Here is a 23,125-nt window from a genome sequence, read left to right on the forward strand (position 1 = left end):
CCTTTCTACAAGGATGATATTGAGAAATGATTGAGCAAAACCAAATAACTTTAAGTGGTAGAAGATGTGCTAAATTATTCTGGATTAATTATTGAGTAATATAATCAAATATCAAACCAGAAAATCAAAATGTCAGGAATAGTGAGAAGGAAGAAATTAATACCAACCCTCCAGCTAAAATCAGAGACTTATTGCTTCTGTGTCCTGATTTTAGCTTTCAGATTACTGATCCATATGAAAATAAACCCTCTTGTGACTAAATCTCTTCCTACTAACCAACAGAGAAGGATAAGAAATATGATATATGTCAAATAGTGGTATATTGCTTTAATATATAACAATACATGCCAGCTGAGGGCAAAACATATCCCATCATTACTTTGAAGTTTCTTACTCAAATTCAGAAAATAAATGATAGGAGAAATCTGCTTGGCAAGGGAAGGAGGGGGAGGAACACACAAAATCCAGCCTGCTATTGTGAGATTTTGGACATAAATTAAGGCAAGAATTTGAAACTGATATAATAGTTTTGGTATTACTCTGCATATGAATAAAAATTACTTAGAATCCTAGAACTGTCAAGGTTGCAAAAGACTTCTAATATCATCAAGTCCAACCAATAAACCAAAACTACCATGTTCCCCACTGAAGTGCCCCATCCACATGTTTTTTCAACACTTCTAATGACAGTGATTCCACCAGTTCCCTGGGCAGCCTTTTTCAGTGCTTAACCACCCTTTCAGTGAAGATATTTTTTTCCTAATATCCAATCTAAACATCTCCTGGTGCAACCTGAGGCCATCTTTTCTCATCTTTTTACGTGGAAGAAGAGACCAATTCCCGCTTGGCTACAACCTCCTTTCAGGCAATTGTAGAGAGCTGCAAGGTCTCCCCTGAGCCTCCTTTTCTCCAGGCTAAACAACCCCCCAGCTCCCTCAGCTGCTCCTTGTAAGACTTGTTCTCCAGCCCTTTCACCAGCTTTGTTAACCTTCTCTGGGCATTTTCTTTTATTTGATTAAAACCTTTTATACAAAAATGGTTATGCATTAGATAGCATAATTTATACAGTCTATTTTATGAATAAGCACTAGCAATGGATTATACATAAATTGTTAGATTGTTGCTGTGACCCTTATTCCTAGGCACTTATAAATAAATATATTCCCCTGTGGCTTCACTAAACCTTTGAAAAGTACATTTCTATGCAAATCTGTGAAAAGTTATATGACAGTGTTATACGGCATGGCACAAGTTGTCTGGTACCATAGCAGACTGTGGAACAGCCTGACAGCTGATGGATTGGAAGCTCGAGGCTGTTTTCAGTAGGTACATTTAAAACTAGAGAGTATAAAAAGCTGGCTATAAAGTACAGAGGACAATTTTGCCATATTCAACATATGTACTGGATAACCTCCTATTAGTATCCTAGTTATGCACTGATAATACACAATATTCACATGGTCCTTTGCTAGCTCTTACTAATATTGCTTGAGTAGAAAAACAAGTGATCCTCCGATCCAGAAAATACAGCTCTGCCATGGACCAAGGGAATGGCTGGCAGCTGCCAGCCTCCAGCCTAACCCTGGAGTGTGAGGGCCAGTGCTGACCCTGCTGGAAGGTGGCAGGGTTGGGACTGGCTCGCTGCTGCTGGAGCCAACACCTCCTGGCTTTCAGCTGAACCGCAGCAATGGAACAGCGTCAGTGGCAGGCTTGGGTTACAGGTTCATGCAGTTTCTATCCACCACAGAACGGCAATGGGAAATCACTTTATAGCAATTTTATTGTTCTAATAGACTGTTATAGCAGTATGCTATTGTAAATAATACTTAAAGAGGTTACTGAAGTGAGGCTTTTTCAGTTATAAAGGTATAATATCTTTGAATAAGGCACTGTATGTCATATTTGCTGCTCTTTTCCTAATGCAGAACAAGAAAGGATTTGAATACTGAATTCGATTCTCTGAAATGAGATAAGGAACCTTTTGGCCACACAATAAAAATAATTTAAAATTATATGTATTAGCCACTTGAGAAGAGATATTTAGCCCAACTTTTTTTAAAAAACATTATTTTTTCTTTCACTGGAAAGAGAGAGCCTGTTTCAACAAGCTTTTAGGATAAAAAGGACCTGCCCCCTTTAGTAGTCTTTATGATAATACCCATCCAAGTATGACATCCATTAGATTGTAAGAGATGATGGCACTCCTAGGTGATTGACTGATACATTGTTTTAACTTGTTAAGAGTTTGGTGTGTGGCCAAGGTAAGTACCAACTACAAGATTTGATTTTTCAGATATACGGCAAATGGCCTTTACACAGCGGGAGTAATTGACAATGATTGTAGACTGTAGTCCATAGATTCCTGTGCATTTTTTTGGCTATTGTGAGAAAACAAGAGAATATAAGGTCCTGAGTCCAAGCCTATATCCTGTGTGGGAAGTGTTTGTAGCTTTTTAGAGCTTTCCACAGCCCATCTGTTCTGTGCTATGATCAGACGCCACATATCTAAATAATCTTCAATCTCACCATATTTCCTCTTTACCTTTTCTTCCTCTTCTCCCCTTTCACACCTGTACATGCCCCTTCTATCTGGCCCTTGCAAGTGCCTCCACTATTTCTTCTCTCAGAATTCATCATACTGTTACATTCCAGATGCCAGGGAATACAATCCCTCTGTGTCATTATCCATCACAGTGATATTGTATGAAAAACCAAAAAAAGTGCAGAGAAAATCCCTTGACCCTTGCAGTGCCCAGTGGAACATTATCAGCACAGCCAAGTTCCTCTGTGGATAAATTCTAGCTCTTATAAACTCTATTGAGAGAATGCAAATATATTAGTTCTAAAACTTCAGGAATTCACCAAATGTTGTCAGGTTTTTCAGGAAGAGCAGGAGGTATGGCCCTGAAACTACGTTCTGCTAACTACCTTCCTCATTCAAAACAGAGCTCCTGGGGGTGAAACCTCTTGGCTGAAATCTTTGTAATGGTGCTACAGAAAGCTTTTCTTTTTTTCCTGTCTCACAAATTCCTTGGAAGGGAAAAATAAAGTCTGAAATAAAAATATGTGCTACTTGGGATAAATTAAAACTGAAAAAGGTTTGAGCAACTCAAAGCAAAGCATTACAAGGGAAAACAACTGCAACTTTCACACACAATATACTGAGGACTCTATAATACATCTTCCATGTAAAAAAACATCTTGGTCTCCTTTTCAGTCAGAACAGCATGAGTCTTTTTTTTTTTTTCTTAGTATGTAAGAAAAGATATTTAGTTGTGAGACATCTTTCAATTGATGTAAAAACACAGATAGGCTCTAACTTTCATTTTGAAGAAATTTTGAGAAGTACAAACATGTCAGATACAGAATGAAGAGTCAGACATTTAAAGGGAAGTGATGGCACACATAATTATCCACCTCACATTCAGAATTTTTTTAAAGAATGTTAGAAACATTTTTAATACTGAGTAAGTATGTATTTATTAAATGACACCGTTTAAAAAGTCCCCAACCCTTTAGGAAACACACCGGCCAGAAAAATACTGTGGAGTTATTATGGTTATGACCAAATAAATTAAAACATTCATAGCTAATGGTGACAGCAAATAGTTGAGCACAGCAGGACGCTGTCATCAGTAATTTACATATTCACTTCTAATTGTGCTTATGCATCATTAAGATTGTGCGTATTTGCATTCGCTGTCCTCTGAACCAAGTCATTTTCCAGTGGCATATATTCATTTTCACTGCAGGTAACTTTCATCACTGGCAATTAAAGGACAATTTTTACCACATTATTCTACAGGAAACAAGAAGTGGTTGCTGAGATTGATTAATATCTAAACTAAGTTTGAGATGCAATCAGTCTCAGAGGCATAAGAGATTATTCCTGTTATGTAATGAAAAGTAGCAGGAACCCCCCCCCATTTGTTTTTTGTTTTTGAATACCCAAAGCTTATCCTTTAAATTTTGTTGGAATGCACTAGGTGGCCTGATTTCTTTTTAAATGTTCCCAATAGAGAATAGCCTCAGTCTATGTGTAATGACTTTTTACCCTCATTTCTGCACAGTCTGTGTTTGAGCTCTGACTGAGACAATACCAAGGAGAATGTCAATGTTATCTTAGTGTGGAAGTGATTTTCTAGTATACAACTGCACCTGAAGGTTGCTGTGCATCCAGTAGAATCCCTTTTGCCTTCAGTGCTATTGAAGATGGTCTTTTTCAAACACCACTCAACCCTAAAGACTCAGCATTGCTTCTAGTTGAAGCTTTACTGTTTCACTGGGAGCTGGAACAGACCCAAGAACTGTAATGTGTTTTCACTTGCTGAAAAAAACCCTATTATGTTGTCCCTTATTTTGCCATCCAAATACTGTGCTTGGTAATACTATCACTGCAAAATTGCTGTCAAATATTTATTTTTATTGGGGAAATAGTGCTTCTTCTGTAGTAGCATGATGTTATCATTTAATTATTTTTTCTTTTCTGCTTTGTGATGGAAAACTGCAATTCAATGAAGTATATATTTAAATGCAAAAGAGGCACACCAATTAATCAGTACAGAATACGAATGCTTTTAATCTGCATCAAAAAAACGGTGGCGCTTAGAAAATCACCAATCTTTTAAATAGAAGGAACATAAAAGTAATTCCTATCCATGCTCAGATTTCCTCAAATTCAATGAAAAATTGCAATTGTGCAATTAGATTATCTTCACAATAATAAATTCTTTTAAAGTTTTGCATTATGCTAAGCACGTTTTGATAAGCCTTTAATTTATTTATTTTATAATTTTAATTGTTAAGAAAAAATCCACAGAGATAGCTCAAATGTTGGCTCTGAAACACAAATGTTTACTGTTTTCTGGTTTTTATTCATCCACTGTATCAAACACAGAAACTAAGTACTGAGGATAAGAAATAAATTAGTCTGGGAATATATAGGGTAAGTTAGGTATAGCCAGGAGTGTGAAGTAATCAATTCTGAGGTGTAGATAAACTAGATGAAAGCATAGTACAATCACCTCAGTTATCTGGGATCATAGGAGACTGGGAGCTGATGGAGAAGAGAAAAACACAGGTAGTGGAGCTGCGCCAAGGAACACCAGAGACACTTCAGTTCTGTGTATGGTAATGTAGTCCAGAAGAGCTTATTAACTCTGTGTTCAGCACTAGGCAGTGGTCTCAAGGCATTGTTTGCAGTGTTGCATGAATTTGCAAAGCCATCCTAGGCTCTACTTGTCAAGGAAGCAGTTACAGCTCTGCAAACCATGTCTGAGCCTGTGAGTCTCATTAAGTCTGGGTTGGCTCTATATGCATTCTCCCAGGAACATTCTTGGTTGTGCTATTTTCATAGCCTTTATCAAGCAGTGCAAAACAGAACAAAAATGGTGCTAAAGGTGTTCTCAGACTTCAAAACATTTTCCAAGACCTTAAGCAGTGTTTTTCTTCCTCTCAGGGATGCTCACTCCAAAGAGCTGAGCAAGTAGGAATGATGATATGGGCCATCTACCCTTTCAGTGCCAGCTTTCAATTTAGAGTCACAGGAAACTTGTCTTTGGGTATGTTATATTCCCTTTCTCTGCTAATTATGCAAATATTACTTTTTCCTGGGCAAGGTGTCTGTCTGCTTTTGACCAGAAGCTCCATGTAGGGTGAAAAACCTTTCCCAGGAAAATTTTTATTTCATATGTACATATCAAAGAAATTCTTCCATTTTAAAGGATTGCCATCCTCCAGCAAACACCTATTAACTCAGGAAATCCCAACATACCCTCTAATGAGTATGCCAAACCTGCATGGGTCTATTCAAAAAGCTGACTTTCACTCCATGCCTACCCCTTGCAATAAGATGGTTCTTTTCATATTCAAATTACCTTTCCAAAGCCATAAAATAAAAGAATGAAAAAAAATGCTAATAAAAAGGATTACTGCCAGAAGCCCACCTCCTGCTTTAAGTGGCTGCTCTAAAGTCAGCCCTTACTCAAAATGCTCTTATAACAAAACAGTTTAGCTCCATTTGTGGAAGACACAAGTCATCTTAGCATTTGTCACACATTAGCCATGTTCCCAGGTAGGTCGAAGGAAATGGGCTGTCTGAGATTCTGCACGTTTCTGGCTGCACTCCTAGGGTCTAGGTCCCCCATTTTCCCCATGTTCTTAAGGCAGTGGATGCCTTAGTATTTTGAGGGATTAAGAAGATAAGCCTACCTTGGGCAGCTGGAAATGACAGAAGCAGAAGGGACCTAGATTGGGAGTTGGGAATGGAAAATAGGAGAGGAATTCCTTGATGCAGTGAAAGGGGAAAGGAAACATCAGGAGACAACCTGGTGGCCAAAGGCTGAGCTGACAAATATGCAAGAATGAAAAACAAAATTAAAGAGGCCAAAGGAACAGGGGATCCAGTGGAACACAGGAGGAGAACAATTGAGATGACGGATGGAGAAAAGGGTAGCGGAGGTGATGGAAAAGGAGAATTGCTGACAGCAGAGTACTGCTGAGGAGCAAAGATAAGCATGCAGGAGGGATGAAGAGGAGAGAGTTTTATGAAAAATGAAGTCGAGACAGAAGGCAAATCCTGCAAGTGAAAATATATTAGAGGAGAAAGGTCATGTCAAAATACAGTAAAACTATTTATTTTTTGCCACTCTTATCTTGTGCATTCTTGAAGCTGCAATTTTGAATCTTATTACTTCTGTGCTCCCCAGCAGCTCAGGCTGCCTAGCAATGCCTGGCTGTGCTGCACAGAGCTCGTGGCTGCCTAGCAACTGCCAGGGGGCTGTGCTGGGGTCTCTGACCAGCTCAGGGATGCAGTCCTGCCCCAAACACCCCTGCTACCCTGGCAAGCCAGGAGCAGCATCTCCAGCTGTTAACAGCTTTGATGAAAACCTTAAAAATATTAATTGGGAAAAAGGGCATATGGAGGTGACCACAAAAGTGCAGAGTGCATGACAAATTGTCTCCAAAAGGCAGGAACAGCCCCATTCATCTCTGCAATACTCAAACAATCTGTGAGGACAACCGAAATATCAATATGGGTTATTATTCTGGTTCTTAAATAAGGCTCTGTGCTAAAGCAAAGGAAAGCAACCCAATGCTGCTATGCACCTTCTTGGGCAGCTACTAAACAGGTGGAGAAAATACTGAAAAAAACCTGTTAGGAGTATTAAGTATTCACAAAGGCTCATCATAGTACAGCCATACTTGTGTACATATCATTACAATCAACAAAAATTTTCTTACAAGAAAATGAGACTTGGCATTTGGCAGCAGAGCTGATGTGGCTGATCTGAACAGCCCTGTGTCCTCTGTGCTTCCAGCTGCCCCCTCAGATCCCTCATCTCCCTTTCCATGGCACTGTCAGAAGTGCTTGTGCAGCTAAACAACCGAAACAGGAATCAATCCAGCTGAGAAATGGTCCAACAAAAAATAAAAGGTTATTTTCCAATCAACACTACTGAAGCAAGTACTGTTCGTTCCCAAGGGAAAAACAAAGACACATGCCAATCTATGGCCAAGGAAAGGGAACAGACAGTTACAGAGCTACACAAATTACAGTGCAGGAGAAGTTGCTGTGATACTGCTACTTTGCTGCTGCTCTAAACAGCACTTAGAATATAGTCACATTTTTCTTTCCCAGCCAAAAATGGCCTATTGTCCCAGAAAGACAGGATTGCCCCTGGAGTTCTCATGCCCCACTGAGGAGAAAATCTCAGATGTAAAGTTGAGACATTGAGAGATATATAAGCACATTTTACTCTGGATAGGATCTCATTTGGGTGATTGTTTAGGTGGAGATTGATGGACATAATTACATGTTTTCCTCTGCCAGTCCAGCAGCCCAAGCCAGGAAAATTTTAATTCCCAGCTATTTTGCACACTTGAAGTATCTTGTGTAAGTTAGGTAATTTTTTTTTTTTTTCTAATCAGCAGTTTATTGCCTGGTGCAATGAGAAAGTGTGACAGAGCAAAAAAGCCCAAACCCAACAAAATAAACCAAAATGAAAAGAACAACAAAATAAAACAGTTTCTAAAAAGAAACCCCAGTGAATGCAGTTTAGATACACACTAGGATCTTCAGCAAATGTCAGCTCAAGCCCAAGGTTTATTGATTGTGGCTCAGCACTGGTTCTGCTAGACTTGCACTCTTTCAGGTGCTTTAGAATCACTCGGTCTACAGAGCATGCAGACTCATGGAGCCAGCTTCGATCTACTGTACCTGAGTCAATGCACCATCCAGGAGCCTCAGACACAAGGAACACCCTGCAAAGACACTCAAGGGACCCTGCAGAGAGTTCTTTAGAAAGAAGGAAGGCTAGCATGGGGCAAAAGCTAGTAAGGACTGTTGATTTATCAGTTGGGCATAACCACACCACAGTTCCCACTACATCTCACACTGTGTGGCCCTCACAGCAGCACTGTCATGGTTGTATAGCCCCCAGATGAGAGGTCCTGCAGGAGTGACCCTGGTTTGGTTATCTACCCCAGGTCTAACCCGCGGGCATGTGGACAATGCCCGGCCGTGCCACGGCAGCTGCAGAAGAGCCTCAACGCAGCTGTCACAAGGTGGCGACCTTTGATGTGCTCCTCCAAGGACTTCTTGAGTTGTGAGAACATTTTGAAGTACACTTGGCGGGGTTTGTGCAAGGCCTTTCAGGTTGCAGCAGGGCACGAGGCTGCAAGCCCTCCTGGAGCCACTGCTCCACTGGGCGAGGTGGATGCATCCCCTGGGAGCCCCCAGTGCTCCTGCCATGGCCTTGCAGGACAAGCCTGCTCACCGAAGTGAAGCACAATACATTTAGCAAAACACGCGCCACTCATTCTTCTCGTACTGAAAAAAGTGGATGGGCAAGGCCCCACACATCTGTCACTTCTTTTAGGGGGGCAGCTGTAACATTTTAAGAAGAGCCAACAACAATTGTGCTACATTTGAGGATGTTAACAGCTTCCATGAAGCCAGTCTGTGATCTGTAGGCAATTACTCATTCAAGCCAATGGGTGTTAAGCAATTTGCAGCCAAAGTGAATAGAGAAATCAATTTTGTCTTGTATTAATATACAGCTGGAAACAAGAAGTCAGTACTGGAAACAAGGCGAAGCCAGTGCCCAAGAGGGGGGATGCCTTGTAAGGCTGACCTAGAACAGAGACTAGACTGAGTTAAAGAATAAAATAGGTATTTATTAGAAGACCTCAATGGATACACTTTGGGCAGTACAAGAGCCCAGCAAGGGCTACACCAAAGATGAACCCAAAATGGTCACAAAATGGACAACCAGTCACAGAGTCTTTCACTTTTATAAGTTCTGGTCCATTAGCATATTGGAGTTAATTGTCCAATTATAGCTTTAGCTTATGAAGTCCCATCCTTCTTGTTTTTCTCTCTTCAGTCCACATTGTTTATGCTCTTGGGCTTGAAATTTGGACCATTTGTCCTTCTCTAGCTTGGTTCCCAGCTAGAGAAGAAATTGTTTTGTCTACCTACTCTGTGAAAATAGCTTACTATTCCCTAATATGAAGCTCAGAACTACACACTAAAGCAGTACAGAATCTGAAAAATATAAAAGCTAAAACCTGAGGCATCAGGAGTTCTGGTCTCAGTTGCCCTGAGACACATTTAAAGCTTGCCAATATCTCAATGCAAACAAACTGAATTATTTCACAATAAAAGGAATCCAAAATAAAGTGTTTCATTGGACATTACAAGCTGCCCTAGGGAGAGTTATTAAAACCCCGTTGGAAACAAATTTGCTAAGCTGCCAAGTACATTGCAACCATCAGAAGATAGCAATGTAGATGCATTTCTATCCCACAGCAAGTGCTGAAAATGTACCAGCTCCTTCTGCTCCTCAAAGAGCTCTCAAATACTTTTCTTGGTACCTATCTGGCTGTTTCCAAATAGGGAGTGTTTTTTGTAACTCCAGCTGCAAAGAGTTTCCCAGGCCCACTGGTCCTTTCCAGGCTCCTTACTTCTCATCCTTCCTTCTACAGTTCTGGGCTGAGATGCTGGACTTTGCTGAGTGCAGAGGTGAGGGGAGATCTATTTTTTTCCCTCTCCACCTTGATTTAGAGAGAGCAACAAGTACACCAAAGCATGTTGACCCAAACAGTTCTGCAAACAGGAGACAGACTACAGAGAAAATGTAAAAATGTCACACGATTATGTAGAGACAAGGCAGTCTCCTCTTATTATAATGTGAACTTGAGACTGCTTTTTTCTGAAACATGCTGACTTTTTACCACTGTATGGATTTCTCTAGGACAACCACTAAAATGCAAGGACTGACTGCGTTTGTGTTTGTGACTGCAGACACACAGCACATGCCATGAACACTGGAGTCTTGGAGATGGCTTTTTCTGGGCCTGTTACTGATTGCAAGAGCAGGCACAGACATCTCAGCAGAGCAGTCACCTGCTGTTACTGGCTTCTCTTCTGGCACGATTGCAGAATCAGGATTTTGCTTACAAAAAACACATGCAAGAAAGATTGTACTAAGTAATCACCAGACCTTTGTCTTCCATACCTTTGCCAACAGCCAGAGAAAGCCTGATCAATGATTAACAACTGAGGTAAATGAGTGGCAGGAATACTGTATTCATCTCAGCCAAGTATTTAAGCTCGTCTTATGAACCTAAATCCAGGCAGTCATTAACTGTTAGTAGTTACACTGGGCAGGCCTTGACTAAGATCTACACAGCTTGGATTCAGAATTTCTCCCTCTCCCTTAGGGGTAACTCCCTGGAAGGGACTAGTTTCCCCAAACCACGATGGTTCTAACATCTTACCAGTCTTTTGTTATCTTTGGAATGGTTTGCCCAGTGGAGTCACTGTCCCTGGAGGTGTCAAGGAAACACTGGCCATTACATTTAGGGCTGTGGTCTAGTTGACATGGTGCTGCTCAGTCATGGGCTGGACTCGATTATTTCAGAGACCTTTTCCAACCTAATTGATTCTGCGATCTTCCAAAATTTTAGCCCAACAGACGGCAGATAACGAGAGCAGTGCTTCCCTCCCAGACCCTTTTGGCCTCTCCTGCAGAGGCGCTGCCTCCGGGCAACACTGTGGGGCTGAGGCTTTTCTGAGTGGGGCAGGGGACGGACATCACTGTCTGCCCTCATCTCTGGGCTCCCAGCAGGACGGTGGCAGTCCCGCCACAGGAGCCAGCCAGGCCGGAGCACTCCAGACTCCATTGCGCCCCTCCGGCCCGCGGGCGGTGCCCATGAGCGGCGGCCGCCCCGCGCATGCGACCGGCCCTGCCTACAACTCCCGGCTGCCTTCGCACAGTGAGGGCGGGCTTTTCCTCTTTTTTCGTGGTTACTTTTTTTTTTCTTTTTTTTTCCCCTCCCCTCGGAGGGGAAGGATGGGTGGGGAAAGCGAGCGTTCACGAAAGCGAGGCGAGGAGGAATCCCACAATACCAGGCGGGTTGCGAGCCCGACGCTGCCGCTGTCTCTTTAATGCAAGAGGAAGCGATGCGGAGGGGTGGAAAATGGCAGAGTTGCAGATGTTGCTAGAGGAGGAAATCCCTTCTGGCAAGCGGGCTCTGCTCGAGAGCTACCAGAACCTCACTCGAGTCGCCGACTACTGCGAAAACAACTACATCCAGGTGAGGGGCGGCGGGGCAGCGCACCGGCGGCGGCGCTCGGCTCTCCGGTGCGGGCTGCGGGGCCGGAGCCGCCCGAGGGGCAGCGGCGCCTGGCTGCCCTCGCCGCGGCTCCCGCCCCGCAGCCGGTCCCTCGGGTTTGCCTTTTCTTTCAACTTTCCCAGCTGAACGGCCAGGCTTCCCTTCCCCCGCTCCAGAGGGGAAGGGAGGGGGTTATTATGTCAGTCCGGCTCCGAGGGTGTGTCTTTTTTTTTTTTTTTTTTCGTTTTTTTTCCTCCCCCCCGTATTTATTTATCATGAGTCACATCCCGGAGACCTCCCAGGGCTGGGGTGGGGGTGAGGGAGGCGCGAGGGCCCCCGAGTCTCCGTGCGGCCGGCTCCGACCCGGTATCCCGGGTTTCCCCACGGCTTCCCGGCGGCGGGGCTCCCTCCGGGGGCCTCGGACGGGCCTCGGGGCGGCGGTCGTTGGCGGTGGCCGAGGCGGATGCGCCGCACGTGGGGCTCGGGTGCCGGGCGGCCCCGCACCGCGCTCCGCCGGGGCCGCCGCCGCAGCGGCGCGGGGAGCGGAAGGGGCCCAGCACACGGGTGACATCACGGAGCTCGGGGATCCGCGCCGGGTCCCCCTCGGCGTGCGGGTCCCGGCGGGGCCGAGGGAGCCGCGGTGCTGCGGATCCGCAGCGCTGCCGTGAGCGGCGTGCGGGGGCAGGAGGCTGCCCGTGGGCTGGCACCGCCGTGCGGGCGTGAGGCGGTGTTTCAAAATGGCAATCTGTGCCTCTCGCAGCCTGCCCGGCTCCGACACCCTACGACAGTGATTGCAGACCGGGTCTCTCATGCGGGAGGAGGCTACATTGGTTGTAGCGTCTCTCCACCAGTCGGTGTGGATTTTTTTTCCATCCCGTAGATTGCCGGTGCTTCTTGGCCTTCTTTTAAGTTTGCTTTTGTGGAGCTACTTAAAGCACAATTTACGATTATTATTATTTTTTCAGGGTTTACATCACGTGACTCTTAAGTCTCGGTCTTTAGTCATACTGATCGGGATGCAGAACCATCCAGAGATGCTGAAACTCAGCTTTTTTTTTTTTTTTTTTCTCTGTAAAAAAATTTGAAGGGGAAAAGCAAATAAACTTTATTTCCTAGACAGCTCATAGAGTGAACTTGTTGAATCTAATACTAGATTACCTGTGATAAGTATTTAATACTGGTTACTAACATCTTCGGTATCCGTCATTGCTGGTAAGCTATCTTACTGTTTTTAGTAATGGAGCAGCAAATATGGAAGCACATCTTTAATAATACGAAGTGGTTTTTTTTAATGAGATATTTGAATTAAAACTGCTCTAACAAGCCATATTTTCAAGTTTTGGGTTGTTTTTTTTTTTTTTTGTTGTATATGAGGTAGTATGAGTTAATGTCTATTTATGCTTCCGAGTTGTTTGCTCCACCCAGAGAAAGCTGCTGATATAAATGCTTCTAAGAGGCGAGGTTCATTTGGTTTTACTCATGGGAAATATGACAAATACATGAGTATGGTAATTGCTGCACAAGTTTTGACGTGTCTCCTGCTCCTGACTTTTCCCTATGTCAGAAAGGTGCAGAGACTCTTCACTTACATAATTTTCTTCAGAGTCATAAAACTTGTCTTTTCTTACTTTCATCAAACAAACCAAATAAACACAACACTTGAGCAAATTCCCATCCGGTCATTTGGGGTGGCTTTTCCTTTTCCTTTTTTTTTTTTTTTTTAATTTGGTAGCTCATTTTCACCTCAAGTATCAAGGTCAGCTGGATGTGGGATCAGTGGGGTCTGTTTTATCTTTGCACAGCTGTATTTACCCCTTTTAAAAGGAAGCCAGAATTCTAAAATTCCTAATACAGTCTTGTCCAGTAGCTTTGGAAAATGTATATACCTCACTTGTATTTTACATGTATTGTACATTTGCTCAGTAAAAATGGTAAGTGTATTGATAAAACTATGTATTTTTAAAAGTGTTTGATGGAGGTGGTTTTTTTAATCAGCGCTTGATGCAAAGCCATCTGCTGTCCAGTTGGACTACTGAACAGATTATGCTGCCAGTGCATGTGGTGGGGCCACTGCTGGATTAGGCAATATGACACAGGGCACTGGGTTATGAGGTTTGGGTGTATGAGTATTGTGGGGTGGGAAGGGAGAAAAGGAAAGGAGGAGGCTTAACAAACATACAATACAAAATCTACGTGTTTAATGTAATTGAGTGTTTTATAAAAAGACAGACCACAATAGAGAACCTGGTCATGAAGTGAATGTTAAAATACTTCACTAGTAGCTAGATATTGTAAGTTATCTGGTAGCATGTAGCTGGGTCAGTTTAGCCACTCTGAGTTTGGAGGGGTTTCTTTTTTTCTGTGAAAAAAAGAAGTGCTCCGAGTAGTAAAAATTACCATGTGCTGTTACCCACTCTGAGTTGTGCCACTGAGGTGAAACAGGTTTGTCAGACTGTTCTGAGTGCTGGCTCTAACAATTCATAGTGATTGTAATAGAAGACAGAATGATATTCTCAGTGTTATGGTTTTTATTCTTTGCTGACTTAAGCAGGAAAGTAACTTCTGACCCCTAATATTGCTGTATTCAAGCTATATATATATATATATATATATATATATATATGTATGTATGTATGTATTTTATTTGAAAATACAAGAATTTTCTTTTATATCTCTTACTTAAGCTGAGAATAATTCTGGTAAAATTTCAGTCATACTGATTTCTTGAGGAAAACTTGTATTCAATTTCTTTAGAGATTCCTCAGGGAAAAAAAAAAAAAAAGAGAGTGAAATGGGGAAAAGCTCACCTGGCTGGAACTTGCCTGCCTCGTGGTGAATGTAGCTGTGTGGAGAGTAAGTATCCTTTTACTGGAGCATTTAGGAAATATGACAGCATTTGGGAATCTCCAGTTGAAAATTGCTGTTCTCAGAAAAGCAGGAAGCAGTTTCTTGCTAAGGCACACTATGACTATGTCAGAATGCTGGCTGGTAATGCAGTTTGCTCTCCAGATCATCATGTATTTTAGTTATCTAAGAAGTTTATTTATTAGGGAGGAAAAAGAATCAGGAGAAGCAGAGCACATAAGCTTCTAAGGAAGACCTTCTGTGCTAAAAGGAAAGTACAGTATGGTGGCAGTCTTGAGGGGGATGGGAGAAAAAGGGAGACAGAAAAAAGTAAAGAAAACCAAATGTAGAAATAGTAACTGAAGACCATTGTGATGTTTTGGTGGCGAATTTGGCTTTGAACAGAAGGAAAAGGGCATTATAAATGCTAGTGTATTTAATCTCTGACAATATTTAAAATCTGTGATGTTTCTGGTTGGAAGCTTCAATAGCAAGCAGGTAGAAAGCTAGATCCCTGTTTTGGGTCAGAGGCTTAGACTCTGAATGGTTTTAAGAGCAGGTTTACCTGCTTTTTCTTTTAAGAATCTTAAGATTTAAGGCATATTTTTGCCTTCTGGAATAATTTTTCTTATATATAGATGTATTAATTTTAATAAATATTTTCAAAATGTAAGTTCCTGTAGTTGATGTCTTCCCCAAATCCTCTTCCCTGCAGGAATATTCTGGGACTAGTTCTTCTGGTCTGCTTGTAACCAAAAGGCTATCTGAAAATCTGTAGCATAAAGCTGAATATGCTAGTGAGGAGTTTCATCAGTGTAGACAGTATTAATTTGATCAGTACTACTTAATACAGAAATAACAAGGAGTTCAAGCATTTGCAGTTCTAGTTATGATTCTTCAGCTGAAAAATACTAACTTCCATAGAGATCCACTAGTCATGTTTCTAGCTGTATTGAGTTATTTTGGTGTTTTAAGGAACTTACTTACAATAACTAGCTTATGAAGCATTAGAATGACAGAAAATCAGCTTGTTACAGTATTACTGCATTGATAACTTCCTTTTGAACAACTTCAGTTGACTGGTGTATCCCAGAGAGGCCTCCCTGTGCTATAAACACTGCTTGCAACTCTCCTACTGTCTAAATCAAGTGTTCCTTATAACCTGGTTTATGCATATGCAGATATACGTGGTTTTTGTCAGTCTCAAGCTTCTAGACCACTTGTGAAGATCCATTTGTAATTTTAGTTTTTAAGCTCAAATGTAATTTGACTGTGAGAATCTCTAAACAAATAGCTTGCACTCCTTGTATAAATTCTCATCTTGGTAGTCTCAAGTGGGTAGATTTAGCAGCTTTAGAAAAATAAATTGAGAGACCTTTTAAGGAAGTAAGCGTTGTGTTGCCTAAATGTGTTTTTGTGTCTTGTTACTTCCTTCTGTAGCTTCTGACTGGTATGTGGAAACTGAACGGTGAATTCACAAGCTATTCTGGGTAAAACAGACAAAAGCACGGACAGATTTCAGTTTAACTGCTAATGCAAAAAAATTAAACTATCTCTCCAGTTGGTAGAAAAGTAAATGTGTGTCATTGAGCAGAAGTGTTGCATGCAGAAAGTTTCAAAAATATTTGTGTTATCTTCCAAGACGCATAGAGGAGCTATGTTTGCTTGATAAGTTGGATGTTCTGCACTTCTATACTGTAGCTATTTCCTTTCCAACACCAACGAACCTTTTTTTGTGGCTTTTCTTTAAACAGTGGTAGCTGGTCAGACACTCAGTTTCATTGCCTGGCACATGGAAAGGGGCTTAACTTAGTTCGGTACAAAGAAGTTCACTCAGAATGTCTAATTCAGGAAATGAGCTGCTCTAAAAGGATAAACTTCTTAAATTGTCACTAATACAAATCCTTTATGTGCTGTTAGAACTTGTATGCTTTTATGTTCATAGGTTAATTAGTTTGAGAGTAAATACAGTAATATTTTTTCTTCCACAAGTTTTCTTGCTAAATTTGGAACATTTAACAAAAAAAGCAAATTAAGTTCGCTTTCTGTAACACCAAATATAGTTGAAAATTAGAGAGCAATGAGATAAAATACAAATGTGTCTCTTCTGCTTTTTAGGTTTAAATAATATTCTTTTAAAAAAGGTGTTGCATTATACTTTGAAATAATGCTCTTTTTAAGGCAGTTTAAGCAAATGTTTGCCAGCAGTATAAAAGGCACTGGCTGTTCTGTGTGTGCTTTTGGGCTTTTTTTTTTTTTTTAGAATAATAATATAGATACAGTTTGGTGGGTTAGGCTTATAGCCCTTCTGTGCCTTGTGTAGGTCTTCTGTGCCTATGCAAGTGTCCTTGTGTTTTGGAAAATAAAGCTTTAAGTCATAGGCATCAGTAAGACTGTAGCCCAAGTTCACTGAATCAGCAAGTGATTACACTGAATTTAAAGAAGATGACTCCTAGGGTGTGGTAAATCTGGTTTGTGTCCAGAGAAGGTAGATGATATGAGATGAGCTTTTCCAAATTTGAAATGTTTCCATGAATTTTGCTATATTTGGTTTAAGAAGCCAGCAAGATGAAGTCTGCTATTCCTGCTCCATTTTTCTTAAGTGCTACCTTAATCTGGTGCAGTAAAGTGGATTGGGGTAAGCTTTTACAGGTGTGTATTGTTTCTTGCACAAGGGAAGTGCTCTCCACCTCCTTCTGTTTGTGCATTGTTGGAAGGAAGAAGCTTGCAGGATGTCTGCGGCCAGTGTATGCAGAGTGTGATCCTTGCTCCTTGTGCTGCCCTTGCTGTGCACAGTCCTGTGGAATTGTTGGAAGGAAGAAAGAAGTATGATTAAATGGGGCAACAATCTAATACTTCCCCTGGTTCTCTGGGAGGTTGTTACAGTAAGTAGCTCTTCTGGTAAAGAGAAAATAGATGAGCCTTGGAGAGGTCTCATAAAGTGGAGAATGAAGGCAGTTGTAATCAAAGTAAGAGTACAGGGGCAGGCTGAGTACAAGTAGGAAGTGTTATACTTCTGAGGGCAAAGTTCCTGTTAGTATCTAATCTAAGTTAACAGAAGAAAAATGCCTGAACTCTGAAACAAAAGAACTGATGCAACTTCCCAGTATCTTTGTTTAGCATTTTGAAGTGTCTTCATTTTACAAAAGCTTAAGTGGAGGCATGGAATTTGTAACTGGCTCATGGAAGATCATATAGGGACATATTATCAGATTTGGGAACAGAACCTTGTCCACACACCAGATTGTGTGGACTTGCAGTACTGTTCCCCCTGCCACCCCATCACTTTCCAGACTGCCTCTGTTATTCTGCAACACAACAAAAAGTGGGTATCCACAGAAACACAGAGAGAGTATGCACAGAGACAGCGTAATGACTTTCAGGAAAATATGCACCTGAAACCATCATTGAATTCATTAGCAGCAATTACTTCTTAAGAATTTAACTTATCACCTCTCAGCCTTGAGATTCTAATTTTTTTGCTTTGCCAACGTCAGGAGTTACATAAGGCTCATAGAACTGTTTGTCTGCGTGTTGGTGGGTCTTGGCAGAGGCATGAGAAGATGCCGCTCTATTTCTCATTGCTGAAAGCAGTCTGTGACATTTCTGGTGACTGAAATCTTGCTTAGCTGCAGAACGGTGGGGTGGCAGATGTGTGGACAAAGTCAGTCTTGGCACACCAAGGCAGCCTTGAGGGGTAAGGGGATAAGTTGCTCTGTCTGCAGGCGTTCGGTCCTTATTTAGTGACTTGGAGTCTAAAGGAGCCTAGTGTGGTTTTTATTGTTGCGCGGTAGGAAATTGCTTGTGGGACGCTGCTTACTCAGTGTCCAGGCTTGTTCATAACTGGCTTGTTCATAACTACCTGACCATTCTTGCTCTCTTTAGCATCTATGTTGCCTAGTGTGGTCTTCTTTTGAGGCTGTTCCTCCCACCCCAGTCCCACATCTGAGCACTGGTGACAGAGGGGGTGAGCTTGGTCAGAGTGATCCTCACCTCCCTCTGCCCCTATGTAAAGGGAAGTAACTGCAGAATTTGAAATGGTAGATACCGTGCCTCAGTCTGGTTCCTCCCTTTTCCTGACCTTGCTGGTGAGGCAGCAGCCACAGAGACTTGATGTCTGCTCTGGGTTGCAGAAATAGCCCTTTGCACCTCAGAACTTGCAGAGAGCCCTTGAGAGGCAAGACTACTAGGGTGCTGTGGAGAATAGGTCTCGGTGTGCTCCTGAACACAGCTCTGAGTAAGATGGCACTGCAGGTGCCTTTCCTCCTGCACCCCCAGCCTGTCAGTGTGTCCTGATGGTGCTGGAGGTAGGCTCAGTCAAGTGTTTCATCAGCTTAGTGCCAGGTATTGAAATAGAATATGCAGCATTTCTAACAGGTAGGCTCTTGAAAGAATCAATTTTGTTGGCAGCAGATGAAAACAGAACTCTAAAATCTTCCTCCTGATTTTAGAGGGAATACGTTACTTTCTTTGGGTTAATTAATAAGAGTGTAGATGCCACCTTTTCTTGAGACTGTGCAAATAGTGTTGCTCATTACTTATGTAAGCCCTTAATGCTGTTAACAGGAGCCATGCCTGCTTGCTTTGCAGAACATATATTTGTTACTATGATGCTGATAGTTCAAAAGAAAAGGAGAGGTTGGGAATCCTGCATGAGACTTTCAACTTGGAGTGAAACATGAGTATAGCATTTTCTGGTACAACTTGTAAAATTCAGCAGGTTGTATTAACATGAGTTGGAATTAATAGGTAACCTGCTGGCTGAGCTAAAGAAGCAGGTCAGTTTAACTCTGAAAAAGACTGACTACTTAACAGGGTACTTTATTTTTAATAATATTCTAGCCAAGGGTTCCAGATCAAATACATTTAGTAAATGCTGGGGTTTGGCAAACTTAAAAAGTATCTGAAAATCAAAACTTCTCTTTATTTGAGCCTCCCCTATGATAAAGTCTCTTCATAACCTCCAGAGATGATGTGTGCCATGCTGTATCTTCTGGCACTGTGGAATCTTCTGAAAGGGCAGTAAAGGTTGTCACTTCTGCAATGAGATTGCATCTTTCTTGTGTTTCTTATAGCAGATATATTTGTGACAGTGTCATCCCTTCCTCTCTGAGCTCAAAATAATTAATTCTGTATACTCTTTATACAGCAGCAGTTAAAGTGCAAGCATGATGCTCCGTGTGCAAGAAAATTCTGATACTTTAGTGATGTACAGATAAAGAACTCATGAGGAAGATACTCTGCATCCCTGTTCTAACTTTATTGTAACCTCAAAGACAAATAGGAATAAAATATAGTACCGTTCCTTCTTTTGTTAAGAGCAGGAAGACCTCTCAGAACTCACACAGAGGAGTCTTACTAAAACAAATGTTGGTTTGACATCCTTAGAGTTGAATGTAATGTTCTTACTGGGTGGTCCTAAAGCTATAAATAGTTCCAAGAAAAAAAAATGTTTGTTTACCACTTGAAGTATAACAATTCTTGGAAAAGAATTGAAGTGTAGACTCTGCTGGCTACTTTCACACCAGTGTTTCACATAATAATACTTTTTATAAGCTATGTCTTGTCAGGCAAGTGTGGGTTTTTTTGTGGCTTTTTTTTTTCATGGATAATCTTTTACCAGATGCATATCTTCACTTTCATTTTCTGCTCTCCTTGTTGTACTTTGGGGTCAGCAAATCTGCCAAGCAGTATTTGTCCTGCAGCAATCATTGTCAGCTGTGCATCTTATTTAACTTTGTTGTAGCAGGTGTGATACAAGTTAATACTTGAGCAGTGGTCCTCATGCAATAGTTCTGTGTTTTCTGAAGCCTGTGATAAGAAAACATCTGCATAAAACAATTAGGCAGGAGAAGAACAAGGTGTCCAGGCAGGTGCATCAGATTACTGCATGAACATCTAAGTAGCTGCAGAATGCCATGCCATAGCTTGTATTTTCACATACCTAGTATTGTTAATTGCTCTTATGTCACTAAATATTACTAGTGACGTTTCTCTCTTTCTGTGTGCTTCTCCTAGGCTGTGATCTTACTGTGAATTTGCTGATTTCTCTCTCCCTGCTCAAGTCTTCTGCTTGCTGCAGATTGCTTATTAGACCTTTTGTCTCACTTTCATGTTGTTGACTTTGTCCCATTTCAGATCTGATCTGAAAATCTATTCTCCCTTGCCTATTTCTTTTAATTAATCTCTTTCTATTATTTAACTGCATATTTTACTGCCTTGTGACTTATATTATGCAGTTATTTTTCATTATGCCTTTCCGACAGTTTCTACTAGCATGGGTTGGCTAGCAATTTGAAACCTGCAGCTACCAAAAACATTTATGCACGCTTCCTTTTAAAATGATCTTTTTTGGCACAGAGTTGAGACTAAAGCCTTATCTCTGCAGTAGTCTCTAACTACCTGAGGAAGCCATCATGACCAGGGTACAGAGGAAATGGATTGCAGCTGGAAAGACAATGTGGAATGGGACTGACATGATTCTCCTTATTAGCAGAATTCTTATGAGGCCTCTTATATGCAGCCAGACCTTTCCTTTATGAGAAACCTGTCTTCTTCAGGAAGCTGCTCCTTTTGTTACTCTTTTGAGACGAAGGAGTAGAAGGGGCATAATGAAACTCCTCTGCTTGGAGGGCTTTGGTTCTCTTAACAGTGAAGAAAAGTGAATGTGGCAGGAGGAATGGCATTCTCTTAACGTGTGTGTGTGTGTGTGTGTGTGTCCACAAAGCAGAGCTGGACCTGATCCTTAAAGGGTTTTATAAAATATGGTTATAACCTGCAGGATTTCCACTGAGAAGCCTCATGGCAGGTGGCTTGGATGGTGCTTCAGTCAAGGTCCAAAGAGTATCAGACTAGCAAGCAGAGATATGGTGGATCAATGCACTTACATTGGCAAGATCTTCAAGACCTGGCTGGGGATTGTTCAGCTTTTGCTTGGCTGTCTGACTTGCAAGATTTCTAAATCTCTGGGAGGAGCTATTGTTTCTATGATGCAAACTCCTGGCTTTAGCTGCATTCGATAAAATATGCGTCTGGTTTGGAAGTGCTCGGCTCTACAAGGGCTCTCTTCAAATACCGTGGGTGTGTTTCCTGCTGCAGCACACCATATGTTCTCCCAGCACTGAAATGATGTTGGTATTGCAGTAGTCCTGGGATTTGTCTTAAATGGCAACAGATTTTTAATCTAATTTCTAAGGTGTCTTTAACTTTGAATATTAGAGAAATTGTTGTTGCCATAGATGTATTTGAAGCTCAGGCTCATACAGTGCAGCTAAGTTTGTAAGAAATCTTGTATCTTTTCAATAGTGACTGTCATTTCTAAATGTGTATTTCATTCTTCTTTATCAGTCTGTCCTTTAACCAGTGGAGAATGATAACAGCCAGTGGAAAGCTTTCTAGCATACATTCCCTCTTTGAAAACCTACTGTCCATCAATAAACTGTAAAATCAGCTTTTCTCAGTACTCTGCAGTGAATGAATATTGACTGTTCAGAGACTGAGGGAGGTATTTTTGTAATTATGAGGAAGCTTGTTTACTGGGGATAGAAGCCAAGTATGCAGGGGCACGGTACCTGTTGATTTTTTTGCTCCTCTGCTGGAGAGAGAAGTTGCTGGTTTTGGTCCTGAATGCAATATGTGTGGAGTATTTAAATGTGTTCCTTGGGTATGGAAGGAACTTCAAGAGTAGATAATCTATGTTGAATAACTTTCTGTCTTGCTGATAGAAAATGGGAATGGTTTGGAGGATTACTGAAAAGCAGTTTGAGGGTCTTGAGAAACTCCCAAGTTTCTGGTGGGAGTAAAAGCACAGGAAGAAGGGGGAAGAGAGTGTGTAACTTCCTTCATTGTATTCAGCCACTCTCTTGCTAATTGTGGTGCTGAGAAGGACAATATGAAAAGCAAATACTGTTACTATTTGTTTCCTCCTACAGCAGAGAAATAGCTTTACTTTTTCCCCAGATTGCTGTAAGGGCTTACTGCAGCAGCGGTGGGCGTGGGGGAGTATGAACTGGAACAGGTACTTTTACTGGCTGCATAACATCCCACGAGGCCTGGGGGAATGAATGTGGGGAATACTGTGAGTCATACTTGTCAGTCTCATAAAGCAGGAGGCTTTTTAAAATTGGCCTTGGAGGGGAAGAGGTGTTTAATGGAGCAGTTGTGCAGGAGTTATGCAAATAGAGAACATAAATAATGAGCAAAGGTGCTCATTTAAGCTTGCCTCCTCAGAAAATGACTAAATGCAAACAACCAGTGTGAAAGTTAAGAAAAATACATCATCATTTAAGTATAAAATTTAAGTGCAAAAATGTGGCCATACATGATGATAAGAAAATTCTCTTTTTGTGAATAGCAAAATTAATTTCTGTCGTTGTTAAACAGAAAACATGCTTGTTGTCAGTCTGTTTCATTTTTTTGTGCTTAAAAATTTGCAGTTTCCTTTGAAAAACAACAAGACAGGAAGCTGAAAATCAGTTCCCAAACCCAAGAGCTGGTGGGAGGAGGGAGGTGGTAAAAAGACCAGTCTTCAGTTCTGCTTTGGACATATCTTCAGTGTTTAGGCTGGTTTTGTAGAAAACGTTTTTTCTTCTCTGTCCCCCTATTCATGCAGGATTTAATTTACATGTAAATACTGTGTATTCTTCAGTAAAACCAAGAGCAT

At 41.5% G+C, this 23,125-nt stretch overlaps 1 protein-coding gene across 12 annotated transcripts in view; it reads left to right on the plus strand.

Moving 5' to 3' along the window:
- The first annotated feature begins 11,317 nt into the window (after positions 1-11,317).
- Positions 11,318-23,125, plus strand: part of ABI1 (abl interactor 1) — a 78,000-nt gene continuing 66,192 nt past the window's right edge. For 6 of the 12 annotated variants that reach the window (XM_018909298.3, XM_009085872.4, XM_009085877.4 and 3 more), the window contains exon 1: positions 11,348-11,601. In XM_018909298.3, the coding sequence (XP_018764843.1) occupies positions 11,485-11,601 (117 nt within the window). In that variant the 5' untranslated portion in view covers positions 11,348-11,484. Of the gene's footprint in view, positions 11,602-23,125 lie in introns of all 12 variants that reach the window. The other 6 variants (XM_018909295.3, XM_050971356.1, XM_009085871.4 and 3 more) reach the window with 4 other exon arrangements.

The sequence above is a fragment of the Serinus canaria genome, chromosome 2 (assembly GCF_022539315.1).
Source record: "Serinus canaria isolate serCan28SL12 chromosome 2, serCan2020, whole genome shotgun sequence".
Lineage (NCBI taxonomy): Eukaryota > Metazoa > Chordata > Aves > Passeriformes > Fringillidae > Serinus > Serinus canaria.